This window comes from Rhizoctonia solani, chromosome 13, assembly GCF_016906535.1.
Source record: "Rhizoctonia solani chromosome 13, complete sequence".
NCBI classification, from domain to species: Eukaryota; Fungi; Basidiomycota; class Agaricomycetes; order Cantharellales; family Ceratobasidiaceae; genus Rhizoctonia; species Rhizoctonia solani.
In genome coordinates this window covers 1,097,548-1,117,631 of record NC_057382.1, presented here as the reverse complement: position 1 = coordinate 1,117,631, position 20,084 = coordinate 1,097,548, and the positions used below count along the sequence as shown (strand labels likewise).

General features: G+C 47.0%; 8 protein-coding genes across 8 annotated transcripts; 5 read left to right on the top strand and 3 right to left on the bottom strand.

Annotated features, from left to right (window-relative positions):
* Window positions 1–651: 651 nt before the first annotated feature.
* Window positions 652–3,020, bottom strand: RhiXN_07189 (acyl-CoA dehydrogenase; the record flags this gene model as incomplete). Its single annotated transcript, XM_043327005.1, has 14 exons — window positions 652–711; window positions 768–828; window positions 877–1,010; window positions 1,065–1,239; window positions 1,298–1,458; window positions 1,861–1,927; window positions 1,983–2,133; window positions 2,191–2,300; window positions 2,358–2,481; window positions 2,535–2,577; window positions 2,661–2,685; window positions 2,741–2,790; window positions 2,866–2,888; window positions 2,948–3,020. 14 exons carry the CDS (start codon window positions 3,018–3,020, stop codon window positions 652–654), a joined length of 1,257 nt encoding a protein of 418 aa, XP_043185477.1.
* A 458-nt stretch (window positions 3,021–3,478) lies between these two features.
* Window positions 3,479–4,843, bottom strand: RhiXN_07188 (uncharacterized protein; the record flags this gene model as incomplete). The annotated part of the gene is made up of 4 exons (XM_043327004.1): window positions 3,479–3,997; window positions 4,052–4,121; window positions 4,255–4,667; window positions 4,742–4,843. 4 exons carry the CDS (start codon window positions 4,841–4,843, stop codon window positions 3,479–3,481), a joined length of 1,104 nt encoding a protein of 367 aa, XP_043185476.1.
* A 2,730-nt stretch (window positions 4,844–7,573) lies between these two features.
* On the top strand, window positions 7,574–8,519 carry RhiXN_07187 (uncharacterized protein; the record flags this gene model as incomplete). The annotated part of the gene is made up of 6 exons (XM_043327003.1): window positions 7,574–7,592; window positions 7,646–7,824; window positions 7,884–8,067; window positions 8,120–8,238; window positions 8,300–8,394; window positions 8,456–8,519. The coding sequence occupies 6 exons, from the start codon at window positions 7,574–7,576 to the stop codon at window positions 8,517–8,519; spliced, it is 660 nt and encodes a 219-aa protein (XP_043185475.1).
* Window positions 8,520–8,726: 207 nt separating this feature from the next.
* Window positions 8,727–9,331, top strand: RhiXN_07186 (uncharacterized protein; the record flags this gene model as incomplete). Its single annotated transcript, XM_043327002.1, has 4 exons — window positions 8,727–8,781; window positions 8,831–8,930; window positions 9,044–9,080; window positions 9,149–9,331. 4 exons carry the CDS (start codon window positions 8,727–8,729, stop codon window positions 9,329–9,331), a joined length of 375 nt encoding a protein of 124 aa, XP_043185474.1.
* A 651-nt stretch (window positions 9,332–9,982) lies between these two features.
* On the top strand, window positions 9,983–11,481 carry RhiXN_07185 (alpha/beta hydrolase family protein; the record flags this gene model as incomplete). The annotated part of the gene is made up of 6 exons (XM_043327001.1): window positions 9,983–10,377; window positions 10,427–10,533; window positions 10,583–10,724; window positions 10,776–11,044; window positions 11,096–11,228; window positions 11,283–11,481. The coding sequence occupies 6 exons, from the start codon at window positions 9,983–9,985 to the stop codon at window positions 11,479–11,481; spliced, it is 1,245 nt and encodes a 414-aa protein (XP_043185473.1).
* A 1,097-nt stretch (window positions 11,482–12,578) lies between these two features.
* Window positions 12,579–14,081, top strand: RhiXN_07184 (alpha/beta hydrolase family protein; the record flags this gene model as incomplete). Its single annotated transcript, XM_043327000.1, has 6 exons — window positions 12,579–12,964; window positions 13,022–13,128; window positions 13,180–13,321; window positions 13,373–13,641; window positions 13,694–13,826; window positions 13,877–14,081. The coding sequence occupies 6 exons, from the start codon at window positions 12,579–12,581 to the stop codon at window positions 14,079–14,081; spliced, it is 1,242 nt and encodes a 413-aa protein (XP_043185472.1).
* A 1,056-nt stretch (window positions 14,082–15,137) lies between these two features.
* On the top strand, window positions 15,138–16,405 carry RhiXN_07183 (alpha/beta hydrolase family protein; the record flags this gene model as incomplete). Its single annotated transcript, XM_043326999.1, has 5 exons — window positions 15,138–15,520; window positions 15,578–15,684; window positions 15,735–15,876; window positions 15,928–16,196; window positions 16,254–16,405. 5 exons carry the CDS (start codon window positions 15,138–15,140, stop codon window positions 16,403–16,405), a joined length of 1,053 nt encoding a protein of 350 aa, XP_043185471.1.
* A 416-nt stretch (window positions 16,406–16,821) lies between these two features.
* RhiXN_07182 (G protein coupled receptor) lies at window positions 16,822–18,336 on the bottom strand (the record flags this gene model as incomplete). The annotated part of the gene is made up of 7 exons (XM_043326998.1): window positions 16,822–17,028; window positions 17,079–17,144; window positions 17,213–17,491; window positions 17,578–17,670; window positions 17,749–17,997; window positions 18,073–18,206; window positions 18,261–18,336. The coding sequence occupies 7 exons, from the start codon at window positions 18,334–18,336 to the stop codon at window positions 16,822–16,824; spliced, it is 1,104 nt and encodes a 367-aa protein (XP_043185470.1).
* Between the last annotated feature and the right edge of the window lie 1,748 nt (window positions 18,337–20,084).

Sequence of the window (20,084 nt, the reverse complement as noted above, 5' to 3'; positions counted from 1 at the left end):
AACGTGGGCCGGAGGGAGGGCATTTTGCCCAAGAGCCAATGAGAGCCACTCAGTGAATATTAGTGCCCAGGAGGTGCGCAAAAAAACGGCCCATGTGCAGGGTACATGTGACTACGAACGCGTCAATAAGACATTTCCTTGAAGCTCATCCCATGAATCATCTTGTGTCCGCATGCCATACCGTCAGTATGAGCTAGGGGTAGGGAAATAAGACACAATGGACCAAACGTGTGCGTGTTTGCAACGTGTTGGGAAAGGACAAAAGACCAGTCGATTACTAGTTCGGACGCGGGAGGTAATAGTTGGCTTGATTGATTGGCCTCGATCTGTCCTCGACTGATTATTTGCATGTAGCCGCTCCTCCAGGCTTTAGCTCGTCGACAGGTTCAAATAGTAAGCGGATATAGGTTTTTGGGTTTAGACCAGACTGATGTATCCCCATCCACGTGGCGCCGGTGGCGCCGCATGGGTTTTCCCTTGCCGCGTCTGTGGCACCGTGGCTGTGCTGTCAAGAACAGACTCCCTCAAGCGCTGTGGTTTCAGCTCCGCCCTCGACAGACCACTTCCGAACTAGTCGTAATTATCCAACCACGATGTATTTCCGAATATAAATCAAGCGTTTATGCGCCGTAGTATGACATGTGAAACGCATCAATTGACAAAAGCTTGGTGACCGGTCATAGCTTTCCCGAGAATTAGGGCATGAATATCCTAAATAATTCATGCGTGATTAATTAGACGCATCAGGCCGATCGGACAATGCTCACATGTGTGCCTTCGTACGTATTTGCGACCTGCAGGTTTGCCACATGACGCGCGATATGATACCTGCAAGCAATCAATGAAACATCCCTGATATGGCAGTTGTTTACATACTCATCTGCACAAGCGTTGCCGCCCAAAATATCCAACACTATCCGTGAGTGTTGTAGTGCCTTTCCACAGTTGTTCCGTTTCACCATGCTGACCATTTCCGGTGACCAAGTACCAGCGTCCTTCAAACGCCCAACCTGAACTAATGGTGAGTTTCGGGGGCCGTATGGACGTATCGGAATAGAACTTACCTGTAACGAAGCAAAGAGCCCTAACGTAACTTCAGTCTGAGCGTCGACAAGCTTCTTTTGCACCAGTTGGAAACTCGCCAGTGGGCGTTTGAACTGATGTCGTTCAAGCGCATAAGCTCGGGCTCGATCAATGCAATCCTCTAATGCGCCCATAACTCCCCAGGAAATCCCATATCTAATAATCAATCTCTTTTTAGTATCAAATTTTCCAAAGTAACAAATCCAAATCCCACCTAGCATTGTTCAAACATCCAAAGGGACCACCTAACCCTTCAGCCCCCGGCAAAATTCCATCCTGAGAGACCTTGACATTATCCATAAATATCGAACCGGTGATCGATGCTCGCAGAGCCAGTTTGTTCTTGATGGGGGGTGCACTAAGCCCGGGAGTACCCTAGGGGTGTGCGAACCAATTCCCAGTCAGTATTCGAGTGTGTATATAAAAAGCAAATAAACAAATGACCGGAGAAAGATGTCAGATCTGGGTAAGAAGGGGATCAAGCAAAGGCACCGATGTCCCGGCTAAAGTCAACACCTGAATTGAAAAATGCCTTATAAGGGTGAATGGGGAAGCTGAGTGATGTACACCGGGGAAAGGTTTGCGGGACATCAAAACAGTTTATTTAAATGGCGTCGGCAGAGCGGTGGGCTGACGAGACCTGATCGTCGGTTATGGAAGAAGGTCCTTGGGACGTAGTGACTAATCGCCAAAGAATTTCGTGCTACTCCTGGTCGGATTGACCACATATAGCCAAGTTCGGAAAGAACCAGGGATTGGTGTATCTATCTAACAAACCTTTTCTATTAGAAACCCACGAATCTTCTTGTCCCAGAGGCAACGAGCCCATACAACGAAAAGTCCGCTGTGAATTTCCTTTAAGTTATGTCATAATACAAGCCAAAATAAATTAAACTTACGCTACAGGAGCATTCGAGATCCATGTCTTGCTTCCATTGAGGAGGTACCCGCCAGTACTGGCATCCCGATCGGCAGTGGTTTCCATTGAGGAGGGATCGGATCCGTGGTTGGGCTCTGTGAGCCCAAAACAGCCAACAAGTTCACCCGAAGCTACGGAGGCCAAGTATGAGTACATGATTAAGGTCCCAATAGAGTTGCAAAGCCTACCTAGTTGCGGAAGATATTTTTCTTTCTGTTCCTTGCTACCATATGCATTGATAGGATGCATTACGAGTGATGATTGGACAGACATGGCCGATCGGTAGCCTGAATCGACTCTGTTTGATAGGAGTTGGTCTAAAGACGTAATTGGGGCAAGGCAGTGTAGACCCTACCTCTCGACTTCGCGCGCAATTAGTCCATACGCGACGCTGCTTACACCAGCACATCCGTATCCCTTAATTGTTGCTCCAAGTAAACCAAGCTTTCCCATCTCCGACAATATCTTGGGGTCAAAATCTGAGATTTGATAAGAAAATAGATATCTATTTGAGTGAACTTTTGATCCTTACCTTCATTACGATAAGCTTCCAGGACCCGGGGTTGCAGATTCTCCTATACAAGATTGCGATCGGGGAGTTGTATTTAGCTCATGTAATCCGGCATTGGACCGAACCGAGCCGAGCCGGTACACATACCTGGCAGTAGTCGCGCGCTGTGTCTCTGTTATCATGCATGTAAGAACACGAGTTTGTTTAACCTCGAGCCACCCACGTACCGAATGGCCTGTTCCTCTTCAGTGAGCAGCAAATCCAGGTTTAGGGGGTCCTGTTGGGAACAATAGGAAGAAGGGGACAATCATCAATTTGAAGTCTAGGCGAAGTGGATCTGAGCGCGTCGTACCTCCCAATTATATTTCGCGAATTCTGAGCGTGTGTTTCAATTGTTCAGATGGTAAATTCGTTAAAGTTTGGCTCGTACGTACTAGTCGACGAGGCCATTCCTGCACGTTGCGTGATGGTCTGCCCAATTAGCGTTCGCGGTCGGACTAGTGGCATTCTAATAATTCGTTGCATAGTTCACAAGGAAATGGATTCAGGAGAAAGAAACGATGGCGAGACGACGTGAGTGTTGTGGTGGAGAATCGAGCTCCGAAATTAGGTCTCATGATCGGCTGATTACTTAACCAATGAAGGCTGCGTGTGAAATAGGCCAGCCGCAGTTTGGCACAAACGTTTGCCGATATTGGCTTAAATACTTCTCAGTAATTATGTGGTAGACGTTGAAGCCTAATTACTGAAGATATTCTAAGAGAACAACTCCATGAGTACAGGTTGAAATGCCGGGGGATGAGAAATTCGTGAACCGAAATGCTAGAACGGGGAAGGAAAACCGGTGATGTGTAAAGAAGGAAAACAAGATAGCAGCAGAACAAAAACAAAACAAAACAGAAAACCCAGTAAAATAAAGCAGAGCGATGGAGATGCTCCAAGATTTGTACCAAGTAATTTATTAATTACTTGACGAGAACCCAAAGCACCAGTGCAAGCGCCAAAATCGACAGTGCTCGGCTAAATTGTTCACCTACGATCCTTTCAATGGATGCGACCAGACCGATCCGAGATTCTCTGTCAGAAGATCGCCGGGTCTTTTCGCTCAAAGAAATCGTGCGCTGTTCGTAAAGGGATATCGGTAAAAGCGCTGGAGTAATGGGCGGGCTAGGTAGTTGGGCAGGTTTATTATTTCGCATGTGATCAGCACCTCTTTGGTTGATGGGCTGGGGTCGTTCGTGTTGTGTCAATGAGTTAGACACCAAAGACTTCTGGGTATGAGAGCCTTGTGGTATTGGTTGGGGGAGCGATGCCGAGGAATCTCGGCGGATATCGAAGTTGGAGAGCCGTCCGTCGGCGGCCAACATAGGTCCTGTAGGGCGCCCTGTAGCAACGGAAATAATGTCCCGTCCATAAGTGCATATTAGGCCGCATGCGGGACACGCCAATTCCAATGTTTCAGGGTGCAAGGATCGACGAATATACTAGATAAAGTCATCATTCGGATGATGCTTGTCAATAAAGAATCCCGAACATACCATGTCCAAATCAGAGGAGCAAAATATGTGTTTGCACCGAGTGAAACATACATCCCCAAGGTTTTGAAAACTAGCGCGCCAGCGTATCGCGCGGGATGGGGGATGCGGAGCCGAATTGCACAGCCACACATATTCAACAAACGAAATGGTTCGAGTCTTAGTATCACAAGTTTTGCTCGTATCAATAAACATGTGGGACTCACCAGGTGTTACACAATAGATTGGGTGCTGCCTCGCTTTGTTCATCCGGAACTGCTCGGCGAGATATGATGCTCCCAATATCACCATCGTCAATCCAGCGACCTTCCTCGATCAAATGTCTTTTTTCGCGCAAGAGTCTTCGTGTGAGTTCATCATCAAACTCCGAGCCTAGGGGGGCGTCGTATCCATAGGCACTAGAGACTCCGTCTGGGTTGAGAGGTGGCTGAAGTGGCATCCCCGCATCGCCAGCGTAAAACCCGAGCCCTGTGACTGAACGAGGTGAAGCCCCTAAAGAAGCAAAGGTTGCCCCAGCAACTGTGTTGCTGCGCTGGCGACCCTGCGCTACGCTAATGCCCTTGGTACCGTCCCATGATCTTTCCGCGCCTAGGTTTAATGGAATATCTTCCTCTGGGAGCTCGGGCCGATACCAAACACCACCGGATGGAGTATCGGATTGAGAAATAATTCCAGGTTCGTTTAGTGGGTTACGATGTCAATGCGAAGTTGAGGCGAAAGCTTTCGCCGTGTAGATTGGCCGGATGAATGGGTGTTGCCAGTAGATGAGGCTGAAATGGCGGTTTCAGATGCCATTATCCTGTGTGAACTAGTAGAAATGGGTTAAGATCGTTGGTAAGGTCCTGTTTAAGCAAATAGACGAGTCGCTCAGCAAGTGATCTCCTTTGAACCGAATAACCTGAAAAGAGCAAATCGTTGAACAAAGGTGGAGCGACTCACCGAGCGCTCAATCTGTAGCACACTTGACTTTCGCGGTATTATACTAGCTAAAAGTGTGTATCTTTAGTGGTGTGGTAGGTCCACTAAGCACATAGGGTGGATTCAAGCTGATGCGCCCCAAGATGGAACCCATCTTCGTTGTTCACGTGAACTAGGATTGAAATTTGGGGCGCCAGCATGTGAAACCTGGCCGGCGCTTGCGAACTTAATCACGTGGCAAGTCTAAAGAAAGGCATGCGCCTGTGGGCTGTCAAAGTCATCAGGATAAACCGTATTAAACTGGACATATAATCAAGGGGCATAAATCTCACCTATTCTAATAACTATCTTCCGAGGCTTCCACTTCTGCAATGCAGTATCTCAGTGTTTGCTTCGGCTGCCAAAACTGTCTGAGCCCGAACTGTCTGAGCCCATGCTGAACACATGAAACCTACACTGGTTCAAAGTGACGATATCATATAACTCTGATAGACAACGTACCAAGTTTAATATAACGCTTGTCGGCATAAGCATTGTCGACAGAAGTTCTATGATTTATCGAGTTTGATAAATTAGCAAATTAATTGGACAGAAGTAACTTTCAGGAAACTTGATGAAAATGGGCGTTCTTGAATAACACACTGAAATTGTTATCTTGGCGCGAAATTGAGCGCTATGTCAAGCACTGCGAACATGGTTCTTAGGTTCTGGAGACAGATTGAACTTTGTCATGATTGTGTTGAAAAGTATTCGAAAATCTAGTAGGAACATATGAACATGGCGTTCGGCCTCACGACAAAAATCTCACATTATTGATCCTTTACTCACTCTGGATGGAGCACATAAACGATTCGGAATTCTCAGCTGCTTATTGATTTTGACTAGCTGTCATACTGAGTATCAGCTGAATCAATTATGTTTCCAGTACTCGGGAATCATTGCGAATAGGAGTATAGGATTTGCGAGAAAGATACAAGTGGCAATATTGCACCTACATACTGTTTTATGCAACTCAATCCCCTCTAGCATCATGAGTTCTCGCACATGCCGTAAACACGCTGTCTGATCCATGCTTAAGGTTGGTTGCCTGGGCGGGGGCTAGTCCAGAGCCGTCAAGTGGTATTAGCAGGACGAAAGCTGACAGCGGTGATATGCCTGAGCAGTTCATCAGGTACCTACTGAAACAATTAAACTTTTGTAGATCAGATCATTCAAAGAGAAAGAGGAGTTTTCATATCGGCCGGCATGTGATACAAATACTCGAGCTTAGCGTTACGAATGATCATCAAGCGGAGTTCTAGGCGCACTCTTATCCGGTATACTATTTAGTATTGGCATTGGGCGGGCATTAATAGGGGCCCGAACCCATTCTCTAGGCGGACGGCAATCATGACTGGTGTTGTAAGTCTATTTACTTCGGTAAACAACTTTTGTCTTTGCCAGATGTAGCTGATTCATGAGACACGCATTGAGACGCCACTGGCTGCCATGCATGGACGCCACGGATGCGAACATTTCCGCCACTAAAACTCTACTATAGATCTACCCGATGGGTATTCAACACTGGCTCGGATCATATACATGCAAGCGTGCTCACGAATTTGACTGAACTTCGTTCGTACGCGCGCTGTTGGGATATCGTCGACGTCTAGTCCCCTCGGTGATCACCCCAGCATTGTGGTATAGCAGCTCAAGTCCCACATAGGTATAGTTTCTCTCTCCTCGAACACATCACTGTCTCAAAGGAATGTAACTTAAAGTTACTTACAAATGTAAGTTTGCCTCCATGCTACGCATATACCTTACTCTTAAGCTTCTGCATGATACCCTATTGCGGTGATAAACTTCTGATCCCAAAAACCTGGTCGTACCGTTTATCCAGCCGCGTGTATTATGTTTATTTTCGTAGTGGTACCCCACAGTCTCTCAGTGCAGATCGGATACGCTTGTGGGCTTGTTCTGGAACCCACTCGTCATGCATTAGGGACAGCTTCGCAAGGGGTAACGCCACGGCAATATAGTTGATCATGCATCTCATGTGGTACACAAACTGCTTTGTTCTTCTTGCTCCCACGCCTTCCATGTCTACCGTGTGGGCGTTCAACATATTGTCTTCCATTGTACATAAACGAAGACGAGAACTGGTAATGTGCGGATCAGCTTCACACGGTCTCCCCAATAGTTGATAGACGATCACGCACCCCCCTGCCGTGGTGATTGCGCCGGATCCCAATTAGCTTTGCCATGACATCTACACTTAGGACGTGTACCGTCAAATACTCAGTGGTCGGTCTTTTTTGGAAAGGGGTTTTATCCTAGTATTCAAAATACCCGGCGATTATATGCGCCATCTGAGTAAGACAGACCTCTCACACCCTAGGCCTGTTTTTAACAGAGAGTGCAATTTTTCACGCTCAGGAAGTAGTGTTATCAATATCTCACGGTGGAGTTATGGAAGAAATTATTGAGCATCTTTTGGGGGCGGAAGAAACTCCGACATCGATTGATGGCGTCCCCGTACACTGTATAAGAGGCTCTCGGGGACCAATGCGTACCTAACCAACGCAGGTGCAAGAAACTAGTATTTGGACTTCAACCAACTTTAACATGTCGACTGACAAGATCAGTAAGTGCCCAATAATTTGTATCGAGGAAGCGGTTTCTTATTCTAGCTCTCAGCTTTTCTCCTGAACTGGCATGCTACGCCATACCATCTGCCCATTTTTTTGGCCCAGGCCAAAGGCTACTATGCTGCTGAAGGCATCAAAGTAGCTTTGTTGGAACCGAACGACCCCTCGGACGTTACCGAGATTATCGGATCTGGTAAAGTTGATATGGGTTGCAAGGCAATGATCCACGTACGTATCGCAAAGATATCGCAGATGTATCTTTGGCGTTTACAAACTTCGATTCCCAGACCATCGCCGGAAAAGCACGCGGTTTTCCGATCAAGTCAATTGGCACGCTACTGGACGAACCGTTCACCGGGGTCATCTACCTTGAGGGATCTGGGGTTACTGAAGACTTTACTTCCCTTCGAGGAAAGCGCATTGGCTATGTCGGGGAATTCGGCAAAATTCAGATCGATGAGCTTACTACTCGTAGGTAACTGTGCCTGTTTGGAAGTCAAGTTACTTAAAGTTGGCATGCTAGACTACGGGCTGACGCCAAATGATTACACTGCCGTCCGCTGTGGAATGAACATCGCCCGCGCTATCAAAGAAGGAACTATCGATGCTGGTATTGGTTTGGAGAATGTACAAATGTGTGAAGTATGTACCCCGCTCATCTCAGACCAGAGACCAGAGATGATTAAAAGCTGTTTCATCGCAGCTAGAAGAATGGTGCAAAACTCAAGGCCGCCCCACCTCTGATGTCAAGATGCTTCGCATCGATGAACTGGCGGAGCTAGGCTGTTGCTGCTTCTGGTTTGTTTACACTTAACACGAGATCGGATTTGGCGTCTTTCCTAACCAAGTTACATTATAGCTCGATCCTGTACATTGGTGAGGTTGTTTGGCATGTGTTGAGACGCGCGCTCGGCACTCCTTGAGACAGTGTTATCTTGGTACAGTACTCTTTTCCCCTCGTGTAAAGTGTAGCACGAGACCACGGGTGTCCGCCTGCGCCACCCACCTAGTAAGCATGCTCTATTTGAGCCTCCTTGCTCGGTCGAGGTGGCGCGCTGGGCGGGCTGAGACTGAGACCGTTGGAACTTGACCACGTTCATACGTGCGAAAGGAGTGTCTTGTCCCGCGCCATGCGGGCCGAAATCTGGCTAACTTTTTCTCGTTCTGATGGAACAGGCAATGAAGGTATGTGGCTGAGTTGATTTCCAAATTGGCCGCTAACTTGATTGATTAGACTTCTTGAATACCCACAAGAGCGAAGCTGCTGCATTCATGCGGGCTGTCAAGCGGGCCACCGATGAAATGTTTGCCGACCCCAAGGCGGCATGGGATGCGTTCTGCGAGTTCAAACCAATTATGAACACGCGCTGAACGAGAAGATATACGAGAGGTCCGTCCCATTTTTACAATCCAAGTCCAGAAGCGGATTGATTGATCGGAACGTCAGATCATTCACATACATGTCTCGTGACGCAGCCAATGTGGTGCGTGACTGGACAAAGGTAAAATGGATAATGCTATTTCCGCTTTGGTAATTAATGAGTCTACTCAGGTCACTAACTACTCGAAGAGGCTTGGTATCGTGTCTGATGATTTCAACCCGAATATGACGAACGAATTTTTGTCTTGGCCGCTTCTCGACGAGGTGGCCGACCCGATTGAGAACCAAAAACGTATTGCTCGTCGCCAGATGCAAATCGCTATGAACGGAGGGGTGTTGGCTGGTCGCCACTAGGGACACCGTTCCTCATAATCACGTGGACGGTTTGCCTATCAAATCATGTTGTCTCTAACCAATGATGAATTGAAATTGAACTATCGTGCAGATCAACGACGGACTTTGCATTTATTCTAGAATCGGTCTGGGTACGGCATTATTGGTGTTCTCTCGCATAATTTAGTCTACCTAAAACAAGAGAAGCAAAAAAAAATACGGACATTGAGTTGGCGTTGGTTGGAGGTATATGCCTTCTATTAACAGATGCCTCGATTTTGAAGTGAGAAGTTCAGGGTGAGACTATTTCCTATTCAGTCTGTCGATTGGCTATTCTCCAGGATCGAAGAGCACCCCTGTATAGCTCCCGAACGCCTTCTCCCGCCTCGAAGGTACCGTATGTGATCATGGACCTCCTAATTAAGGACACGCCGACAATTCAATTAGGCGCCCCTTGCCCGACGCCAACTTTGTGGGGTTAGTTCCCATATGTTTCTGAACTCGGCTCACCCCTTTGCGGGCTATCCGACGTCGGTCAGCTACTTGAGTTCCCCTAATTCACCACTGTATAAAACATACCAGCCAATGGAGTCGGTGGCCATTCCCTTCTCTCCCCTCTCGCGCGCTCCTGTAGCATCTGTCACTCCCTCGTCCTAGTTTAACCTGTGCATAATGTTCATTTCATCCACGCTTGTCGCCGGCATCTCCTTGGCGACTGCAGCCTCTGCTGCTCCTACGCTGGAATCGAGAGGTTTCTTTGACTTCTTTTTCCCAACTTCTAACAGCCCCAGTACCACTGGTACCTGTACTCAGTCTCGTGTCCCCATTTCCGTCCAAGTTGATACAACCGCCATCTCTATGGGTAAGCCCGTCAATCAAGGCGATTTGACCGGTTTCTTGGCCGAATACTGGGCCACTGGATCTACTGTCGCCTCTAAAGTAACAACCAGCAATGCCGATGGTACTACTCAGAAGAGGCGTATCCAGGGAACCTATAATATCTGGTCTCAGGTCTGTCATCCTAAAGGGGTGCAAGGCCAAGTGCCTCTTATCATTGGTATTCATGGGTACGCGATTTTATGAATCCTTGCGATTACGGCTAACGCGAGTCATTAGAATCAACTTCGATCATTCTTATTGGGAGTTTGGATACTCTAAGGAATACAACTTCATCGAGGCTGCAAACAAGGCCGGATATGCGGTATTGACCTATGACCGCCTTGGTAAGTAACGAATGAATTGTTTCATACGCCATCTAACTCTTGAAACCAGGCGTCGGTCAGTCTGACAAACCCGATGGCGTGAACATCGTACAGTCGAGTACCGAGGTGGAAATACTTCACCAGTTTATTCAGCAATCTCGCGCGTCTGGGAAGTATTCCAAGATCTCGGGCATCGGTCATTCATTTGGATCGTGAGTACTGATAGTCTCGCTTATGGTTGCCTGTATTCATGCGTTGTGTAGCATTCAGCTCACCGGTATTGCTGCGAGGTACCCCTCGGACCTCGATGCTGTCATCCTCACTGGCTTTGCCCCTTCCATGGTCAGCGTTCCGTTGGCATTCACTGCCTGGTCACAGACGCTAGCTAGCGACCAAGCGGATACGGCGATTCGCTCGCGCTGGTCTTCTCTTCCTGGAGGATCGTCTGTGATGAACGACAAGAGCTATATGGGAACTGGAAGTCCCAGTAGCGACCGGTTTGCCTTCTTTGCCAAGGGTGCCTATGATGAAGGTGCGCATTCCAGTGTCACTGCTAGGTTGATTCACTCATCTGTATCTATAGGAGCATTCAAACAAGCTTACAATACCAAGCAAACTCACACTCTTGGTGAATTCTTGACCATTGGGGAACCTATTTCTAAGCCTGCTACCGATTACAAGGGCCATGTGTTCGTTGTTACTGGCGAGAAGGATATGTGAGTAGTTTACAGTGCGTCAAAATTTATGTACTAACTTAGTGTGCCCCATAGTATTTTCTGCGGAGGTAACTGTTTGCAAAAGTCTACTACAGGGTCTGGAAGCTCGTTGCTTGACGATACTAAGCCCCTCTATCCGAATGCAGCAAGCTTCTCAACCTATGTGACTCCTGGTGCAGGTCACGCTCTTTTCACGCATTATGGCACAGCCGAGACGATTTCCGCTATTCTTTCTTGGTGCAAGAGTTCGTGATTTTAAACCCTTTATACCCCTGTGTGCCCATGCGTTACCTCTTTCGTGTATCTTTTATTCGGGGCAAGCTGTCACTCATTTGTGTTACTCTAAACTGCAAAATTCCACCTTTCGTGCTATGTAAGCCCCTTGTGTAAAAGTCGCCCGTGGGTATGAGTTTGTGGGTATATACGTCAAATGGCCGCGAATTCAACATACCTCAAGTTCCTAAGGAGGTATATAAAAGTCTTTTGTCTACCGCTGAATAATATCCTTACATAGGCCAAAGTCTCTCAACTAGTCTCGCCCTGAAGTTACGTGCTTCTTGACTATATATGATTTTTAGACGTCCATACGTGATTTCCAAACGAGCCTGATTAATACATCTTATTCCTAAGCACTGTTATTGGCATCCGATTGGCATCAACCAGTCGAAAATAATTGCAAGTGGGTATAACTCAATTCAACAATGATTTCCGGCCACATTAATTGGTATCAGATTACATGTTGATGAATCCTTGTTTACCAGTTTCGAGGCACGGATCATAAGTGCTGGAAAGGACGATTCTATGGCAAAGCGTAGGCGGACTGTCCTTGTGTATTTGTCAATTGAAGGACCTTCGAATGGGAATCGAGGAAGCAATAACAAGGATAGTGTCAGATTTGAAGAATTCCTAATATTGGATGGCGGACGGAGGGCAAACATCGGCGCTATACTGTAAGTTCGTGTCACAGAAACAGGGGCATATAAAAAGAGGAGAGCGTGGGTTTTACATCGCCCAGGGGTCAAATTATCACCACAGTGTGGCGCCACGCTATAATGTCTTATGAGAGCCCTCGTGTGGCTTCTTCTGACGTGCAGCCACTGGACAGCGAAGCACTGACATGATTTACAGATCCCTGCGCACGTTTAGCCTAGGATTTTCCTATCCAAACCCCAGAATCATGGCCTCTATGTCACTCAAGACGCCGTCCACCAAAGATTCGCTGCTGCTTGGCGAATCGTATAAAGTCCTAGCTCGTAATGTGTCGATGCGAGCCTCTATTTCCTTTTACTCATTACTCCCCCCACGCTCTTTCTTCACCTGTCGCTCCTTCCCTAGTCCCATTTTGATACCATGTTGCTCCAGTCTGCTCTCGTCATTGGTATCGCTTTGACTTTAACTTCGGCCGCCCCACTTGGAAAGGGTGACTCGGACACTCTGGGCTCACGCGCAGAGTCCCCCAGCAGCACTGGTATTTGTACCCAAGGAAGAATCCCGATTCGAGTTCAAGTTGATACAACTGCGATTCGTATGAAAAAACCGGAAAGCCAAGCAGCTCTGACCGGATTCTTGGCTAATTACTGGACCACTGGATCGACCATCGCCTCCAAGATTATAGTTCACAAAGCCGACGGTACCCCTAAAAAGAATCGTATTGAAGGGACGTACGAAATCTGGGCCCAAACTTGTCGTCCTCGAGGGAAGAGTGGGCAGGTGCCTCTCATCGTTGGTATTCATGGGTACGCACTGGTCATAGATGACAAGCTGTAGTTTCCGCTAACGATAGCTTTCTTCAGAATCAATTTTGATCATTCGTACTGGGAATTTGGGTACTCCAAGGATTATAACTTTATCGAGGCCGCGAACAAGGCTGGATATGCAGTATTGACTTATGATCGCCTGGGTTGGTAGCTCCGATTTCTTCGCTGCTCCATTTATTAATAATTGAGATCAGGCGTTGGTCAATCTGACAAGCCCGACGGTCTTGAAGTTGTACAATCGAGCACGGAGGTTGAAATACTTCATCAGATCATTAAAAGATCTCGTGAGAGTAGACAGTATTCCAAGGTGCTTGGAATTGGGCATTCGTTCGGAGCGTGAGTAGAAGGTGGTTTCTTTAGTTGACTCCATATTAACTATCACTTCAGTATTCAGCTCACTGGAATTGCTGCAAGATACCCTACGGACTTGGACGCTGTTATTCTTACAGGCTATACTCCATCGATGGCTAGTGTCGGAATGTCCTTTACCGGGTGGCTACAGACACTGGCGAAAGAACAACCAGATATGGCTGTTCGTTCGCGTTGGACATCTCTTCCCTCAGGCTCAACAATTATGAGCGACTCGAGCTATTTGGGAACTGGCAGTCCCAGTGCCGACAGGTTTGCTTTCTTTGCGGATGGTTTCTATGATGAGGGTACGATCGTTTTACTCAACTACCCAATACTTTCATTAATCTATGCGTACAGAGGCCTTCAAAATTGCGTATGATAGCAAGCAGACTCATACCTTGGGCGAGTTCTTGACCATCGCAGAGCCAGTGTCGAAACCCGCCCCAGAATACAAGGGCCATGTATTCGTTGTTACTGGCGAGAAAGACTTGTGAGTAGACTCCTGCCCGTAAAACGCCATATTAATCCGACGTTTGATAGGATTTTTTGCGGAGGAAACTGCTTACAGAAACCTGCTAGGGCTTCTGGTGATACGCTACTTGACGATACCAAGACTTTTTATCCCAATGCAGCTAGCTTCTCTAGCTACGTTCCTCCTGGCGCGGGTCATGCACTTTTCGCCCACCATCACACGGATGAGACAATCGACAGGATTATTGCTTGGATCGCCAACTTGGGAATGTAATTTTATTCTCCTGTACTGGCATCTGTTGCCTACTTTCGTTCATTTATTTTGGGATAGTCGTTGCTCCTTTTGGTTTTATTTAGTTTGTGGTATGAGATAATCACCTTATGGGTACTATGGAAAGCTGTTCGTTGAGCGTGTATGGCTTTGAAGCGATTTCAAGTTGTCCACACTTCTCCGAATCAAATCTATAGCTAGTGCTAAGCCCGGGCTTGGTTTTGACTTGAGGCATTTTCTTGGCTTAATGTTTTAAAACGATCGAAGCCCACTTCCAAAGCAAAGAGGTGTGCCTTGCTTTCGATTGCGCTAATCTATGTCAGAAATTACGGCCAGTATCCACAGGGCCGTGCGTATTGTTGATTGGTTATCAATGTACAAGCGAACAGATAATCATACTCGTATTAAATAACGTTAATTAGCCCTACTGATTCTCATGGGCGGACATGTCCACGAAATATTGAAAAGAAACCCTACTGTGAAAGACAGCCGCCGCCGGCTGTTGGTTTCGTGCCAAGCGAGAATGCGGGGTGCAGATCTTCGACCAGGTCCCCCTTTGCTTCGATCAAGAAAGAGGATCGGGATGCATGAAGATCGCCAGTCGAGTCAAATAATTCGGCACACCTGAGTCTGTGCATAGCGGCAGAAGACAAGAGTGTCGAACTTGATTGGTTTAAATAAAATAACATTATTTACGAAGTGTGGGTACGATATATATAGCGGAACGCCCTATAATACTCCCGAGCATCTTCTCCCGATTGACATAAACCTGCTGAACAACGAAATACGGACCTCGGTTGCGGGCCATTCTCCGACTTTAGCTCAGGACAGACTTATCCCAATGTCAATATGATAGCTTCTCCTGTCATGAGCTCGGGCGGTATTTTCTTTGATTATCCCAAGCGGCAATCCATTGATTTCGGTCCGGTTCATCCTCACAGTATAAATATACTCACTGTCTACACTGTTCGTTATTCCGCTTCCACATCCCCTTTCTTTTGATTTCGTACACTCCTTTATCCCCAGTCACTCGCTTTTTCCCGGTCAAATCATCACACAATGTTGGTATCCTCCACCTTTATTGCTGGTATCTCCCTTCTGCATTTAGCTTCCGCTGCTCCTACTCTCGGAGGTAGAGGTGTTGGTCCCACCCCTGCGTCTCCCACTAGTGCTGGTATTTGCACTAGTGGTCCGGTGGCAATTACTGTTCAAGTCGATACGACTTCCATTTCTATGAAGAAACCCGCCGACCAGGGCAAGCTTACCGGTTTCTTGGCCAATTTCTGGGCCACTGGGTCTTCTGTCATGTCTCAGATCACGTCTCGCAAAGCCGACGGCAATAGTCAGAAGAGACGCATTGAAGGGACTTATAACATCTGGACTCAAGTATGCCACCCCAACGGTAAAGAAGGACAAGTGCCCCTTATAGTTGGTATTCATGGGTGCGTATTTACTATTACACTAATCCTAATGGCTCCTTGTTCATATGAGGCCTGTAGAATCAACTTTGACCACTCTTATTGGGAGTTTGGTTACTCAAAAGAATATAACTTCATCGAGGCTGCTAACAAGGCTGGTTACGCCGTATTGACTTACGATCGTCTCGGTAAGTTTTTCCAGTAGAAACCAAGCATTCTTATTAACGATGAGATATAGGTGTTGGTCAGTCTGATAAGCCTGATGGGTTAAGCGTTGTGCAGTCAAGTACCGAGGTGGAGATACTCCATAGACACATCCAGCAAGCCCGCGCGACTGGGAAGTACTCCAGGATTTGGGGTATTGGCCATTCATTCGGAGCGTGAGTGGTGGTAGCCTCGCTTATGGTCGCTTGTATTAACCCTCCATGTAGCATCCAGCTCACTGGCATTGCTGCGAGGTACCCCTCGGACCTCGATGCTGTCATCCTCACCGGCTACGCTCCTTCTATGGTTAGCGTTCCATTGGCATTCACTGCCTGGTCACAGACGCTAGCCAGCGACCAAGCGGATATGGCGACTCGCTCGCGCTGGTCTTCTCTTCCTGGAGGATCAACTATGATGAATGACAAGAGCTATATGGGAACTGGAAGTGCCAGTAGCGACCGTTTTGCATTTTTCTCAGAGGGCTTTTATGACGAAGGTAAGTCCTCATGTTACACCATAACACTACCACCTTGGTACTTAGACTTGGGTACAGGTGCTTTCCAACGAGCATATGATACCAAGCAGACGCATACCTTGGGCGAGTTCTTGACTATTGCGGAGCCAGTGTCGAAACCCGCCTCAGAATACAAGGGCCATGTTTTCGTCGTTACTGGTGAAAAAGACATGCAAGTACAATTCCTCTAATCTCTGATCCCCACCTTCTAATAAGGTCTGTAGTATTTTCTGCGGTGGAAACTGCTTGCAAAAGCCTGTTAAGGCACCCGGCAACAACCTGCTCGATGATACCAAAGTTTTGTATCCTAAAGCTGCAAGCTTCACTACCTTGGTTCCTTCCGGCGCAGGTCATGCTCTTTTCGCTCATCATAGCACCGATCAAGTAATCTCACAAATTATGGACTGGTGCAAGAAAGTTGCTTAGAGGACTTTTCTGTACTTTTGATTGTTTTACTTTTTTCGTTCATTTTTTTCTGGGATAACTGTGACTCTCGTTTGATACAATATGCCGACCAAAATAAACGCTCCATTACTCGACTCCATGAGTGGAAAATGAAGTGACATTCCATAGGGTTTACGCCCATATACTTCCATTTCACCAGATTTTACATTCCTTGAAGCCGAACTTCCAGCCACCTCCATGTCATAGTAAGGCATGCTGAAATCAAGAAGGTTGCGTCGAAAATCCAACCGAAAACTTCAAAGGCTGGGAGTGTTGAGAATAGAGATAGAGCAGTGTCATTGCCGTCTAGGTTCGTAGAAGAAGGAAACGAAGTGCGAAGTTGAATGAGTGTGGAAAGAAGATACGTTCCCTGTAAGATCCTGTCAATCACTTGAAACCAACTATTACCGTATACGTTACCATCAATTGTGCTAAAATAAGTAACGCCAAGGAAGTCAGGATTGATTGACTGGTAACTCGCAGAATCTATACAACCAGGCAAATGTGGACCAATTAGTGAGAAAGTACGATAATAACTCCGAACCCGTGTTCACCTTTCCAACGCCAATTAGGACGACCCTGATGCTACTGAGTACGATACAACCTACAAGTAAGAGGCTGATTTGGCGTGCTGCCCGATCGGCTTCAGAGCGTTCCAACGGGATTCCGGGAACTAGCGAGACAAGAAGACCCAATGCACCGCTGATTAGGTCAGGAGGAGCTGTGGATATCCCGGTGCACGGCGTTGCAGAGGAAGGGGCACACGTGTCTGCAGGCATAGATGTAGGGTATTGACGAAGCCCAAGGAACAAAAAAAGTAGGTTTGTTGCTGACTATGAAACCAGAGCAGATCGATCGAGCGTACCAAATTGAAAAGCTTCAGTCCTCCGTTAGAAAGGAGCGATTAACAAAAGCGTACGTTTACAACCCTGAAAGCACAATAAGCACCAAATAGCCAACCTCCCGCATTCCAGATACGCCCACTGAGGGTCTTCGAGAACTCCATGCGAGCCTGGCAAGATTAGGCCAGTCGATGCCGTGATATCAGTCGGGGTATGGATATTATGTAGTGATAAACACTGAGACCAACCTGTCGAGCGCGCATATGCTCAAGCTCTCGGGACATCTCCGCCTCTAGAGCTCGCAGCCCGGCTATTTCGCGACGTAGAGCTGTCGCTTCTGTATTCACATTGTTACTAATTAGAGGATCGCCCAATTTAGTGAGATTATGAAACACCGATACCCACCACTCTCCCCACTGAAGGCTCCGAGAAAGCGCGAGCCCCACGAACGCGGTTGCTACAAATACAGGAATAAGTATTGAATCCAAATTCAAAAGCTAAAATTTATCGCTAATTAAGGCTAGACTGAGAGATTTCGGGGCTGTCCGAAATAGGGAAAGGAGAACACACACCGGGTTTTTCGTATTTTGAAGTTCCAAGGCCAGAGCCTCTCTATTCCGTAGGTCGAGGTCATTGCGCACGCGCGTCAGACTGTGTTCCGCGCTTGTAATATCCTGTTTGGTAACCTCATCCCTTGATAAACTCCCTTTATACCATAATCAGTCTGCAAGCAGGAACAAGACTTACCACTGCTTCTTACCCAGAGCGTCAGCAAACATCCATGCGGTGGTAATTGCACCAAATCCCGACAACGTGCCCAGCACCACAGTACCCATTACAGAGAGTCTCACTAATGCAGTTGTCAACGTATCTGGCAAAAATATCTCCAATAACATAATTCGCGGATCATCAAGGTTTAGTGGTACGCACCCAAATCCTGACTGTCTCCCACAAGGGGGATGCGCAGCAGCATGAGTGCATATACGGAGAAGAAGAAGAAAGGTACCGCTAGTCGACGGGGGAGGGAAGTTACCATGTCTATTCAAGTATCCCATTTGCGCAACCATTAAGTGAGACTATTCCATGGCCATGTAACAGGTAGCACCTACCGAGTTTACCAGGTCGGTAAGCAATACACAGACATTGCAAGACCGGAATCACAATCAGGATTAAAATCACAAGCGTAATGAGGGAAAATCTCCAATTGGTATATCGTGATCTGGAATGATAGTACCGGTCAGGTTAGATATAAAATAAATAAATAAACCCGCGGGACGATCCAGGATTGTGATTGGGTTACGGCCATAATCCTAAACTAGTCTAGCGATTGGAAAACTGTTACCTCACCTCGCATTCATAATATCATACGATTGGCACATAACCAATAGGAATAGTGAACAGCTCTCGCTAAAGCAAAGGGCAAACGCCGACCTTGCTACACTTGTGGGACCCAGGTCCCATTTTGTGATCCTTCCTCTCTGGTGGGACCGGGAGATATTAGGTGCCGGAAGGTTACCAAGTTCGAAATAACTGTTGTTCCCCAAACGGGACGGTGATCGAGGGGTAGTTGGAGTGATTGGTGGAGAGCCGGCTGTAAATCCCGCAGAGTCTGATGGCACTTCTGGAGAGAGTTTGTATAAGGATCGAATGAGGTATACCCGACAGATATAGAAAAGAGCGGCTCTGGGAATATTAATAGCAAACCGACCCGTCGATTCAGAAATCTAACCAACTCCGGGAGACCAAACCCTACCTTGCAATAAAGAATAATATAGTTTGGTACACTATGTCAGAGTGAGAGACCGGAAGCTCGGATTCCATACTTTGAGAATGGTCAGCCCCAAGCTCGTTTCCGTCGATCACGCCAGATATTCAACGAAGACCAGAGATAAAGGAGCTGAACGAGTTCAACCAACAGTCCCCAGTAGAAAGTACGACGCGGGCAATCCCAGGTATATCGGATTGTATTCACAAAAATATCCAAATATTTTTAAGCTGTGATGGTTTGAATATAGTATAATGCAACCGCAAATGATGTAATCAGTGCTAGGCGCCCTTTGGCGACGGGCATGGAACAGACCACGTGACTCAAATGTCCGGTTATCGGATAAATTGGTGTGCATATCATTCTACACGTACTTGTGTGAATCAAAGGCCAAAGCACCACAAGTAACAATGTGTTTACTGATAACCTTTTTCGTCCTTCCAGACCATCGAATGGTCTGAAATTTAGATTCGGCGGCCCGTTTTAGACCGATTAAGTAAAGTAACTGGATACGTCTAAACTTAGAAAGGGTAGAATCATTCCGTTAATGTTGGTCCCGGGTCACAATAGATGCACTCTCGTTAGTAGATGTATGAGTATCACATCATTAATTTTCAGCAAATCTTGTGCCCTGTGCACCACCACATGAATGACAGCCGTAAATTCTCTGCATTGAATCAATCTAAATCGTGCTTTCCTCTCGATTCCGAAGCGGATGGCAAGCCTAGCGTATTGAGGGGTTAAATGGTTTTAAAGCAGCAGCTACAAAGAGTTGTCCCCGGCAAGCTTGCCCGACAGATGGGTCGAGCATTTTTCAAT